The sequence below is a fragment of the Poecile atricapillus genome, chromosome 12 (assembly GCF_030490865.1).
Source record: "Poecile atricapillus isolate bPoeAtr1 chromosome 12, bPoeAtr1.hap1, whole genome shotgun sequence".
NCBI classification, from domain to species: Eukaryota; Metazoa; Chordata; class Aves; order Passeriformes; family Paridae; genus Poecile; species Poecile atricapillus.
The window spans coordinates 584,041-597,134 of NC_081260.1; the positions used below are offsets into that span (position 1 = coordinate 584,041).

Here is a 13,094-nt window from a genome sequence, read left to right on the forward strand (position 1 = left end):
GTCGAACTGCCACCGTGCCAGGCTAAGCTGTGCCAAGCAGGCCCTATTGGTGTGCGTTCCTGGTGGCACCAGATTGTGCTGAACCAAACTGGGTTATTTTGAGCTGAACTGTGCATGGTCAAGCCAGGCCAGGCTCTGCTGAGCCGAACTGTGACAGCCCTGCTTGTCCAAATCAACCAAGTTGAACTGCACTGAACAAAACTGGAGCAGGCCAAGTGAAGCTAAGCCAGATGAGGCCCCTGGTTGTTCTGCGCTGTACCCAATTTAACTTTGCCAGCCCTGTGTCATGTTGAACTGAGCTGAGCCAAGCCAGAACGTGCCAGCCCAGATGAACTGCACCGAGGCATGCCAGGCTGAGCCGTGCTGGGCCAGTTAACCCGTGCTGGCCCCTCTGCCATCCCATGTTGAGCTGAGCTTTCCGTATCATGCCATGCTGTGGCTGGTCTGTACCAAGCTGAGCCAAGCGGTTCCCTTCAGGTCTCTGGGCTAAAGGATGGCATGCCAAGCTGCTGAGTAGAAAGGTGCTGTGCCATTGTGTGCCGAGCCGTGCCGTGCCGGCCGCCGCCGTCCCCCCGCGCCTCATTGGCGGCGGCGGAGCAGTCCCGGTGCGGGCCGGCCCCGCCCCGCACTCGCCCCGCGCCGCTCAGCCCGGGCGGGCGGGGGTGTCATTTCCTCCACAGCTCGGGGCCGGGCCGGGATGGGGCTGTAGCTGTAGCCGCCATGGAGCGGGCCGAGGGCCGGCCCGGCGCCCCCCAGTACGTGCATGTGCAGCTGCAGGGGGGCGCGCCCTGGGGCTTCACGCTGCGCGGCGGGCTAGAGCACGGCGAGCCCCTCATCGTCTCCAAGGTAGGCACCGTCGGCACAGTCCCGCGTGGGCTCCGGGGCATCCCCCCACGAGGGGCCTCCCGCCGGTGGCGGGGCGCGAGAGCTGGGAGGACACCCGGGGCGCGGTGGCGTCGGGGGTGCGGGGAGCCCCGGCCGCGGGGTCTCGTGTCCTGGCGCGGCGGGACGGGGGCGGCCACTCGCACCCACGATCCCCGCGACCCTCCACTTAGAGCCGCGGGGAAGAGTGAGAGCGAGAGGGGCGGAGGGACAGCCCGGGCCCGGCGGCAGGAGGAAATTCCTCTGGCACATCCGTTGGGCTGGTGTCGAAGGCGGCCCCCACATTCCCGCTCACGTCTTTCCCGGTCCCGTCCCACGGGCCGTAGCCGGGGGAGGTCAGCCCCCTGTGTGCCCATCCATCAGTGCCGCGCCCACGGGCGCCCCGGGCACCTGGCTCTGCGGGGACGTTTAGGGCCACGGTGGGGGAACCAGAGTCCGTCCCGTCATACCCCAGCACCCCTAGAACGCAGGGCCAGGACTGCGCCCGGGACGGGGCTGGCGCCGGGGTGTGATGCCGAGCGGAGCCCGGCCGCAGCCGGGTGCGAGTGCTTGAGGGTGACCCCCGCGGCCCCGGCGTCTCGCCACGCAGAGGGTCATCGATTCCTGCGGCCCCCGCCAGCGCATCGCCCCTCTGGGAGACTCGCGGGGAGACCCGCAGGGAGCCGGGCAATAGTCAGGGGAACTCCCAATAGCCACCCCTCCACGGAGCCCAGCCGGGGCCCTGTCGCCGGACGATTTGGCCGTCCGCCCCCCGCCGGTGTCACCCTCCTGCTAAGCCGGGGTGTGGCAGGCCGGGCTGACTGCGCCCCCGGGCCGTTCCACGCCCTCGGCGGGACGCGGGCAGCGCGGTCTGGCTGGGGGAGCTGGAAAAGTGGCTCCGGTCCCAGCCGTGCGCCCTGAGGTGGCACCGCCGGCGGGTGGGGAGCCGGGCGCCGAGGGAGGAACTGCTCGCGTCCCGACTCGCTGCCGGTCTTCGGGATGGCAGGTCCCCTGGGTCCGTCGATTGCCGCAGGGCCCGGGGATGTTCCTCACCACTTCTGAGAAAGGGGTTGGCTTGCGGGCCACGGGGTGTCCCACGGACACGCCGCCACCGCGTGTGCTCGGCAGACAAAAGGGGCTTGTTCCAGCGCTCTGTGCATTCAGGGGAGGGTCCCCCGGGGCCGCTGCTCCGCCGCTGCTGCCGGCCGAGGTGTGTGCGGGGAGGGGGCGGCGCGAGGGGCGCGGGCCGGAAAGGGGAAGGGCGTCCCGGCTCTCGGTGACGGAGTTTGGCCTCTGAGCCCACTCCGGGCGGGATCCCTTCCTGTGGCAGTCCCACGGCGGTGCTCACACTTCCATGCGGTTACGAAAGCCCTCTGGCACAGGCTTCCCCGGGCACGTCAGGGGCAAGGACGGAGGTTGGTGTGGGGCAGGGTGGGCACAGCTCTGGCACTGTTCTGGTTGTGACTCCTAAGACAAGTTTCTCCTGAGACAAGCAGACATTCCCGTGAGCCATCTGGTGCCCACTATTAGAACCCAGAGTGAACTCCAGCGATGGTGCTGGGGAAGTGTCCTGGGCTAGCCCAGCCAGGCAGAGCAGCAGGCAGCGAGGGTTTGGCTGCCACTGGCAGTGGGGTTTGGCTGCTGAGTTCACTGGTGGCAAAGGCAGAACAAGGGGCTGTTTGTGCCAAATTTAGCTCCTGGTGAGTGATGCCAGGACTGAGCCTGTTTATCCTGGTGCGTGTGATGGTCCAGACATGGGTGCAGACCTGGTGGTATTCTGCAGCAGTGGAGACACCTTTCACCTCTGACTCATCTCCATGGCCGTGGCAGGCAGGGCTGGGTGGGCATGTGGCTGGACAGAGGACTGAGGTGAAGGTGCAGCCTGCCTTGCATGCTCTGCTGGTGTCCCGTGGTGGGCAGCAGCATGGCAGGGGGTAAACCCAGGTGCTCCACCGACTGCATGGTAGGACTGGGAGCCCTCACAGGCAGTCAGGGTCCCCTGCCAGGAAGGCAGCCCCATGGCTGACATATGGGTAGGGGGGCAGCCTGCTGCACAGCAGCCTGCTGTGCCCAGCCTGGGCACGGCATTCCAGTTCTAAGGTCCCTGAAAAAAATGGGAGAGCTGTCGGTTCTGGGCACAGCTGTGCCAGACAGGGCCATGGGGCAGTGGTGCACTGGGCAGGAGGCTTGGCTGCCCCTGGCTTACTCTGTCCTAAGGTGACATTTTGTCCAGGGGTAATGGAATGCCCCCTGAACCCTGCCCAGCATTAGGGCTGGAAAGTGGTGACCAGGGGTACATGCACAATGACTGACCTGCTAGGGAGCCATGTGTGCTCCCTGGCACCGGGGTCTGGCTGCTACCCAGGCTGGCCCTGCAGGCACAGTGAGCAGAACTCATTCCTTGGCCAGGCCTGGGAGCAACTGGGCGGGATGAAGAGCCCATGGGCAGGGTGGGTGCAGGAGCCCCAGCATGGGACCACCTAACCTGGTGTCCTGAAGGTAGCTATAGGGTCTTGCCACATCCATGCTGGGCATGGGGTACCCCAGGTCCTTCCCCATGCACCTGCATGCCCTGTGGTACTGCCATCACGCAGTAGCAGCTCCAGCCACTTGCCAGCCCTGTGGTGTGGACTTGGTGATCCCTGGCCATTGCAGTGGCAGGATGGGCAGAGATCAGTGCTGGCATGTATGGCCCAGCTGGGCACCGCTTGTTCCAGGGCTGCCAGGCTTGTACCTACCGGCTAGGGCAGAGGGCATGGGCCAGAGTCTCATGTACTGGCAGCACCATGGCCTTACTTCCTCTAAGCACAGCAATACAGGGTGCCAGGTTCATTTTGGCCATGGGTGTCAGGGAGGGTAGGCATGTGCCAGGGCTCAGCACTTGCCCTGCTGTTGTCTCCTATGGGCATATAGAGTGGGATGGCATCCTTTGGACATTGAAATCACCAAGGGTGCCCAGACAGGCTCAGTGTGGGGTTGGAAGCAGCGGCAAGGGGCTGGCGTCCACTCAGGACAAAGGGCCCTTGTGCTGCCTGTGCCTGCGGGGGAATCTGCTGGGATGGGACATTTTTCTTTCTCCCGTCTCCCTGATGCCCTTGCTCAGAAATTCATGTGACCAGAGAAGGGGGAGAGCCTGGCCCCACAGATCCCTCTTTGGTGCCTGGGGCTCAGCACCTTCTCTGAAGCCTCTTTTCCCCCTGACACGCAGTGGCTTTGAAACATCCCCTGGGGTATTCTGGGGGCCGTGCCCCCCTTGATGCTCCTCTTTGTCACCCAGGTGGAGGATGGGGGCAAGGCTGCACTATCCCGCCGGCTGCAGCCAGGTGATGAGCTGGTGAACATCAGTGGGACGCCGCTGTACGGATCCCGTCAGGAGGCCCTGATCCTCATCAAGGGCTCCTACCGCACTCTGAAGATGGTCGTTCGCAGGTTGGCGGTGCTGTGGAGGGGACACAGGGAGGGCCAGTGGGGCTTTACCTGCCTGGGTGACTGGCAGGAACCTGGAGGTGCCCTTATCTCCAGCTTGGAGGTGCCCCTTGCTGGGACAGGGTGGGGAGCAGCTGCTGTCAGCACTCCCGCTGAGTGGGGGTTCCCCAGCCAGCAGAGCCAGGGCAGTGTGTTGGGCTCGCCACCCCCTCGCTGGGCGGTATCCTCAAGTGTGGCCGCTCCTCTCCCTTCCTGCCTGCCTGCCTCCTGCCTGCCTGCTTGCCTGGGAAAGGAAGGAGAGGCAGGGTTGGGCCTTGCAGTCCCTTCCCCCCCCAACCCCTGCAATTGCATCCATTCTCTGGCTGCATCCTGACTGACTCCAGCTCCAGCAGCACTCAGGGGCAGGGACGGCGCAAGGGCACTGCCCAAGGGGCAGGGGTCCCATGGGACTGTGCTGGGGCTCAGCATCATCCATGGTGAGTTTGGGGGTTCTGGAAAGTCCCTGTGCTGACCTCACAGTTTGCTAGTCTTGTCCAGTCAGTAGATGCTGTGGCAGCACTGGGCAGTTGGGAGGTACAGGAGGTGGCTTCTGACTGTGTCTGTGCAGTGGCATGTGCTGGGGGGACTGGAGAGTCCTATAGATACTGTGAGGGGTGGGACAGGGACCAGCACAGAACCCTTCCCGGAGACATGATGTGGCTGGTGCTTGCGGCAGATGCTGAGGGACAAAGGAACAAGGGGGAAGGTCAGGCTTGTGGTGGAGACAGACATGGCCCCAGTGTCCCTTGGTGGAGCCAGTCCAGTCCCAACAGGGACACTTGCCCTACTCAGGGCTTTGCCTATGGGCTGTGCAGGGGCAATGTCCTCGGTCCCCTGTTGATACGGTAACAGGAATGCTGCAGTCTGGGGAGCCTTGGCCACCTGGGTGAGCTGTGGGATCCCCTTGCCCAGTGCTGGGTGCTTGCAGGGCTGGACCCTCCTCGCTTCCATCCCCTTTGGGCGGGCACTGGCCTGGGGGGGACAGGAAGCCCCATAGGAAGTGACTTCAGCCCCGGTTCCTTGGCCTGGCTTCCTCCCCATTCTTGTCCTTTCCCGCTGTTGCTCTTGGCAGGAGGAGCGTGCCCGTTCTCCGGCCCCATTCCTGGCACGTGGCCAAACTTGCCGAAAGCCGCCCAGACGTCCCCACCATGCACTGCCCGGCTGATGCCTTCAGCCTCTCGTGGCCATCGGGGTGTGATGTCAGGTGAGATCCTGGGGGCAGTTATGAGACTGCACAAGGGGAGGGGGCAGATGGGACATCCTCTTGGGTTGTGGCACTGGGGGTGGTGTAGATGTTCGCATACACTTCTTTCGGGCATCCCTCCTCATCCTGCACTACCCTTTCCCCTGTCTGTTTACTCCCTACTCCCGGCAGGAAGGGGCGGTGGCTCTGCTGGAGACAGCCAGGAGCTGCTTAGTCCCACTGCCCCCACTGCCAGAGCTGGGAGGTCTTGGGTGGCTGGAGTCACACACACCCTGTGTTCCCTGTGCCTGCTCCCCTTGCCAGTGCCAGGCAGCCTTGGTGGTGGCCCCAGCCTGGGGGTGAAGGGAAAGCTGGAGCAGTGGTGCCCGGCACTCTGTTGTCCCAGGGAGGGTGTATGTGTGGGGGTGGGCTCCATGGGATCTCTGTGAAGCTGGATGGGGAGCAGGTGCCTGTAACGCTGGCATGGGGCCAGGCAGCAGAAAGCTGTCGCTGCAGTGGAACCCACTGTCCTGGCACTGCAGCACTGACCGGAGCAGCTCCATCGGGAGCATGGAGAGCCTGGACCATCCCAGCCAGGCCTACTATGAAGGAGACCCCTCACCCGTTGACCAGGGCATGTACCACAGCAAGCGGGACTCAGCCTACAGCTCCTTCTCTGCCAGCTCCATCGCCTCTGACTGCGCCCTCTCTCTCCGTCCTGAAGAGGCCGTGTCCATTGACTCCAGCCTCCAAGGCCCCTGCAAAGCCCCTGACAGGCGCTACCTGAGCACAGGAGCTGAGCCAACTGCCAGCTGGCACCCTGAGGCCTGGCGGGCACCTGTGCCCCCCCAGCCCCCTGTCAGGAGAGACAGCCTGCGGGCAGCCCCAGCTGGCAGAGGGGACAGGCGCCAGGCATCGGTGTCAGCGGACATGCTGCATGCCAAAGGCCGGTGGATCTCTGACACCTTCCTCTGCCAGCGGGACGGGGAGGCGGAAGTAGTGGGCAGGAGGACATCGGCACCATACCCCATGAAGGACCGGCCCTCTGCTGACCAGTATTGCGTGCTGAGCTCCCACCCGGACCGATGCCCGGCTGAGCCGCTCCTGGGGGAGAGCATGGAGTCTGACAACCAGCCATACCTGGATGACAGCATGCACCAAGTGCCTGATGCCACGACAGCAGGTGACAACCCATTGCTGTCCCCTCTCAAGGGCCTCATGTCGCACCGTCACAGTGCTCCCGAACAACTGTTGGCCTCCCAGCTCCGCTCCCTCCAGCTGGGCACCAACAGCGGGCGAGCCTCGCCAGCCCCCAGTGGGCAGTGCTGGACCTTGTCCCCACTGCATCCTGAGGGCAGCCGGGGGGGAGCCACAGGGGCTGCCCAGGACCCCCCGCACTGCTCAGAGCCTTGCTGCTGCCCACCGCCCTGCCGCTGCTGCCCTGAGCTGCAGCAAGCCTGCGGGCAGGATGGCCAGGGGACCAGCCCAGCACTCAGTACTGAGGGGCCAGTGGAGGAGGAGAGCCGGGGAGGGGGCCGGAGGGCTGGGGGTCCTCCCCACCGCTCTGCTCAGATGCGCCGCCGCAGCGACCGCTTTGCCACCAGTCTGCGCAATGAGATCCAGCGGCGCAAGGCCCAGCTGCAGAAGAGCCGGGGCCCTGGGGCACCTCTGCCTGGTGAGGAGCCAGTGGAGGAGACTGAGGAGCCCCCTGAGAGCAGTGTACTGCCAGAGCGGCCTCCTGCCCTGCCTGAGTGTCTCAGCCCCGCACCGAGTGAGGACAGCAGGAGCACCAACCGCTCTGCAGACCGGGGTATTCCCACCCCTGACCCAGTGCCAGCCCCCAAAGGGCCCCTGTCCCCTGAGCGAGTGGTGCCAACAGCCAGGGGCCGCTGGCGCTGGTCCCCGGAAAACAAGCTGCAGCAGCAGCACTCGTCCAGCCCCAGTGAACTGGAGGGCTATGGCCAGGGCCTGGCAGCCCGCAGCTCCCCACCACGGAGCAGTGACGAAGCTGTCCTGCTGCCCTTCGCTGACCGCCGCCGGTTCTTTGAGGAGAGCAGCCGACCGGCACCACCCCGGTACAGCAAGCCACCAGCAGGTGATCCTGGTGCCTTCCAGCCCCCTGGCCCTGAGCACCGCGATGTGCGCCGCCTCTCTGTGGACCAGCCCTACAGCCCCCCCTCACCCAGCCGCCCTGGCTCTGCTGGCCCCTATGCTGAGTGCTGCCAGGAGCAGCCCCACTGTTACAAGCCGCTGGGGAGGCCAGGGGACCTGGATTACCTGCGGGGCTTCTCCTACCCCTATGGGGTTCCTCTGCGCCCTGAGCCCTGCCGCTACTGTGGAGGGGACCTGTGCCCACCACCGCTGCCCCGTGGCCGCACCTGCCGCTGTCACCCTGTGCCCTGGGTGCGCTGCCCTGACTGCTGCTGCCCGGCCCCCCATCCTGGGCGAGAGGAGAGTGATGCCTGGCCCCCCAGGAGAGCTTTTGCCTCGGTGAGTAATGCCCTGTGGGACTGTGCTGGGGAGCAGCACTGACGCTCCCTTGCACCCCTGGACCGTGACTCTGGGTTGGGGTGTGGGGTATTGTGCCCCCCATTAGCCCTGCAGACCTCCTGCATGCCTTCTGCACCTGAATGGGGATGGGACAAAGGTTCTGGGGACGGCATTACACACTGCCTTCCCCCACACACAGGAATTTCCTCAGGATGAGTGGGAACCACCTGCAATAACCAGGAAAGTCAGCCAGTCCATCAGGTGAGCCTATGCCAGGTGCCACTCAGTGGGGACCTCCACCGGGGGCATGTGGAGACTGCTGTGATTTTGACTGGGGATGTACAAAGTGCTTCCCACACTGCCTTGGCCATCCTTGGTGTGGTGCCCTTTGAGGCGGGAGGGGACATGCAGGACAGGGGGGGTGTGAGGAGGTGTCCACAGAAAAGGTGGTCCGTCCTTACCCTTCCCTAAAGGTCTGGGGCCATCTTGGGGGGGCTGTGCCCAGCAGATGAGCCTGGGTTTCTCCCACCAGTGTGACTGGATGACTAACGGGTAAATGAGGCAGGGCATGAAATGGGCCTGAACTGCCAGACGGGTGACTGTGTGCGGGAAGACGGGTGCCTCATTCTCTTCTTAGTGAGCTCTCCAGCTACCCACTGGGTTTCCCAAGGCTTGGCCCATTCCACACCTGCCTTGAGAGCACCGAGCCAGAGTGGCCACCCTGCTACCGGGCCACATCCACGCATGACCTTTTGTGGGATAGTGACCGCCTGGCTCACGCCCCTGAGAGCCCCCCGGATCTGCTGCACCGCCCACTACGGGGAAGAGCCTTCTCTGAGAGCCACCTCAACCTGGAACCTTCCAGCCCCTGGGGCCGTGAGCAGAAGGACCTTTTCCGTGCCAAGCTCGACCCTCCCAGCATACCCAAAAAGAAGGGCCCCCCACCTCCCCGCCCACCTCCGCCCAACTGGGAGAAGTACAGGCAGCGCCGGGCATCCCAGCACCCTCCAGATGGTGCTGGGCATGGCTCTGTCTTCTCTGCTGCCCCAGTGCCAATCCACAGCATTGCTAAGGTAGTGAGGGAGCGGTCACAGAGCCTCACCGGGGAGCAGAAAGGCCAGTCCTGGGGGCACACTGCTCGTCCACCTGCTCCACCAGGTGCCTGGCCCCGACCTGAGCCACCCAGATCACTCCGCAGGACTCCTGGGCCCGATGCTGCCAACACTGAGATTTGCAGGCAAGTGGTGCCATGGCATGGGGGTTGGGAGCGAGAAAGTGGGCACAGCCGGGACACATGAGGGGGTTTTTGTGGTCCCTTGTACCCTGTATCAGAGCATCCTAATCCACCCCTTGGAGCACCCTGTGGGGGTCTTCTGCATTTAGGGGTGTCGCTGACCCCTTTCCCTGGCGTGGCCATAGCCCGGAGTGTCCCTGCCCCCATGGGTGGGCAGGGGAGCTGACATGCCCTGGGTGGGTGTTGGCAGGGTGTCAGGAGCTGGGGAGAAGTGGACAAAGATGAAGCAGTCCTGGGAGATGGAGGAGCAGCCCCAAAGGCTCATCCAGAACCAGGAGCAGGGCTGTGCCAGTCCCCGTGGCAGGGGTGAGTGCTCCCTGTCCTTGCATTGTGGCTCTGGCCCTGCCCTGACCGAGGCACTCAAGCCCAGTTCTGGGGCAGTGGAAGGGGTGAGCTGCCAGGGCAGCTGGCCCCAGTCCCGCTGCATGGACTCCAAGGAACGGCTGTGGGACGTGGCTGTCAGGGACCATTCCCTGGCCAGTGCCCTGGCCCCCTTGGCTTCCCCTGGTACCACCGCTGAGGTGATGGGTGAGCTGCTGGTGACAGGGGAGCAACAGGCCTGGCGGAAGCGTCTCCAGCAGGACTGGCACCTGGAGGCCCTGGCACAGGACAGGTAGGGCTGGCACGGCACCGGACCCCATGCCAGGGGTAGGCTGACACCCACAGTATTCATCGCTGTATCTCTGTCTCCCCAGGCAAGGTTTTGAGCCCATCTCACCACCTCCCAGGAGTGCTGCCAGCTCCAGTTCCTTCCCAGTGCACTGTGGTGTTGCAGTGGGCAAAGCTGAGCCACTCAACAAGGTAAAGGCACTGCCGGAGGTAGTGGAGGGGAGCTCGGAGGATGAGGAGGAGGAGGAGGTGGACCGTGAACTGGTGGAAAAGAAGGTACAGATGCTTCTGGGAACAATTCTCTTGTGGTTCCCCACTGCCCTGGTCAGGTGTTCATGGAGACTGGGGGCATTCCTAGATGCTCACAGGAACTGGCTGCTTCTGGGAGCTGGGGACATCACCAGGCACTCAGGGGTAGAGGGGTCATTGCTGGATGCTTGCTGGGACCAGGAACATTGCCATATACTCACACGGGGCTGGGATATGCCAGATGTCTGCAAGGACCAGGGGCATTGTCAGGTGCTTGCAGGACCTGGGAGTCTCACCAGATGCTTGTGGATGCTTGCAGGGACTGGGATATTTCCAGATGCCCACAGGGACTGGGGGCATCATTAAATACACATGGAGCAGACTCCATTGACAGATTCTTATGGGGGCTAGGAATTGCCAGTAGCTCATGGGAACCAGGGGTACTGCAAGGGTCTTGTGTACTGGGGGCCCCAGCACAGCACCCCTACACCTCTGTGCCAGTCCCCTGATCCCATGGGGAGTGGCACCAGTTACCCCTGACCCCTTTGCTCTGGCAGCTGCAGCTGATCGACAGCCTGAGCCGCAAGCTGGTGGTGCTGCAGGAGGCACAACGGGGGCTGCAGGAGGACATTAGCGCCAATGGGGCGCTGGGTGAGGATGTGGCTGCCCGCCTGCAAGCCCTCTGCACCCCAGGGGAGTTCGACAAGTACCGCCTCTTCGTGGGTGACCTGGACAAGGTGGTCAACCTCCTGCTCTCCCTCTCGGGGCGCCTGGCCCGGGTGGAGACTGCCCTGGGCAGCCTGGGGCCGCATGCCCCTGCTGAGGACAAGGTGGGCATGGGGGAGGGGACCCTCAGCCGTGAGGTTCTGGGCTGCAGGATGCCCTGCCAATGCCAGCTGTCTTGCCCACAGCTGGCCCTGCGGGAGAAGCAGCGGCTGCTGGTGGCACAGCTGGAGGATGCCAAAGAGCTGAAGGAGCACGTGGGGCGGCGGGAGGAGGCAGTGGGTGCCATGGTGGCGCGGTACCTGCCCGCCGAGCACCTCCAGGACTACCAGCACTTTGTCAAGATGAAGTCGGCCCTCATTACTGAGCAGCGGGAGCTGGAAGAGAAGATCAAGCTGGGCCAGGAGCAGCTCAGGTGCCTGCGTGAGAGCCTTGGCCAGGCCTCCAAGGACTGCTAGCCCCCTATCCAGCATCCGTCCAGGATCCTGGCTGTGATCCCAGCTTGCTGCCAAAGTGGATCCAACCCCTTGTGGGCTCTCCCTGTGTCTGTCCATCTGTCCAGCCCCTGCTTTTTATTTATTTTTCCGATTAACCAAGCAGGGCAGGGGTTGCTAGTCCAGGTGCTGACAGGGGCTGTTGTGCCACAGAGCTGTCATGGGCTCTTGGCCACTCAGTAGCCTGTGGCTCGGCAAGACCAGATGGATGGATGCTATCACCAGTCTCATGGGTATTTCTGTGCCTACAGGGTCCCTCCAACTTGTCCTGGACACCAGTGCCTGTCTTGTATCTGGTGTACACGACTTAAAACACCCCTCAGCTACCCTGGAGCATATTCATGCAGCACCTGAAAGGGTTAAACTGTGCTCACCCTCTGTCATGTCTGTTTGTCCAACTCTGTCCATCTGTCCGGTGGGAGCTGAAGGAATTTCAGCCCCAGCATCCTCTTCCTCCCCATTGTGTCAGAAACAATGGCCCCAGCCAGAGGGTTCTTAACCCACTCCCTGCTGGCTGAGGGACCACAGGGGGCCAAGGTGAGTACCAGTAGGTCCTGTGTACCTGTGTCTTGGGTTGGTACCATGCCAGGGCATGGGATTCTGGGACAGTACACTGAGGCCTGTAGCTGCTCTGTCACCAATGCTGTGGGCATGAAGACAACCGGGCCTCATCCAGCCCTGAGCTGTAGCTTCTAGCTCAACACCTGGAGTGATTAATTGAGGAAGAACCACATTAAGGACAAAACGGGGTAGCTGTCCCCTCCTTTGTCCTGCAACAGCCACAAATAGCACTTAGATGTCACCCCTGCCACTGTCTACGTGTCTCCATAGCAGGAGCAGGTGCCTTCATACCGATTTTGCACAATGGTTTAATGGAACCAGCAGGAGCTTGGGGCAGGGGTGTAAATGTTTTGTGGAGGCAGGTGGGCTGCAGTACTTTGGGGTGGCCCCATAGCTGGACAGCCCAGCCCAAGGTTCAGGCGGGATCCATGTCTGCCTGTGTGCTCCAGCAGCAGCCCCCTGTGTTGCTACCCCTGCTCTGGACTACCCTTAGCCTGTTAAACACTACACCCTACACCTGTCAGGCTGTACCGTGGGATGGTGCCTGACAGGAGTGGGATTCTCAACATTCTCTCCATCTCAGCCAACCCCCAGGATCATTGTTAGGACCAAAGACTGCACCTCCTGCGGGCCATGCTGCTCTCACGGTGGAGTTCAGCAGCTCTGTACAGGGCCCTGTGCTGGAGGAGCTGCCAGTGCCTGCATGTTGCTGCATGCCATTGTATCTCTAACAGTAAAGCAGCAGCAGGAGCTGCACATCTGTCCCAGCTGTGTCTTGCATGGTTTGTCCTTGTGCCCCAACAAGTGGCATCAGAGCAGGGAGGGGGTAATTGCTCCAGCTGGGATGAACCAAGGTTTGGCAAGCTCTTGGGAGCTGAATGCCCCTGTGGGACGGGGCACCTGAAGTGCAGCTGTGGGCAGGGTGTCTTCTGCACCCGGTGCTCTTAGGCTGAGTTGGGGCACGGGTCAGTGCCTGGACCCTGCCCCGGGGATGCACGTAGGGGTTCAGAGAACTTGGGTGGTGGATACAGCGTTTCCCCTGGCAATCTGCCGGGGCATAGCTGCCGGAGCTTTTGGGGCAGCCCCGGGCAGGGCGTGGCCGTGCCCGGGGGGATGTGGCCGTGCAGGTGCCGCGATTCCCCGCGGTGCGGCGGGGGGTGCCCGG

At 63.4% G+C, this 13,094-nt stretch overlaps 1 protein-coding gene across 6 annotated transcripts; it reads left to right on the forward strand.

Annotated features, from left to right (window-relative positions):
• The first annotated feature begins 670 nt into the window (after positions 1-670).
• SHROOM4 (shroom family member 4) lies at positions 671-12,693 on the forward strand. Of its 6 annotated transcripts, none has more exons than XM_058848262.1 (10): positions 671-846; positions 4,139-4,290; positions 5,399-5,530; positions 6,052-7,999; positions 8,199-8,260; positions 8,637-9,236; positions 9,484-9,906; positions 9,989-10,178; positions 10,709-10,981; positions 11,063-12,693. In XM_058848262.1, exons 1-10 carry the CDS (start codon positions 721-723, stop codon positions 11,330-11,332), a joined length of 4,176 nt encoding a protein of 1,391 aa, XP_058704245.1. In that variant the 5' UTR covers positions 671-720; the 3' UTR covers positions 11,333-12,693. The 6 variants fall into 6 exon arrangements, with proteins under 6 accessions (XP_058704245.1, XP_058704246.1, XP_058704247.1 ...); XM_058848263.1 differs by having other exon boundaries at positions 8,649-9,236; XM_058848264.1 differs by having other exon boundaries at positions 8,670-9,236.
• Positions 12,694-13,094: the final 401 nt, after the last annotated feature.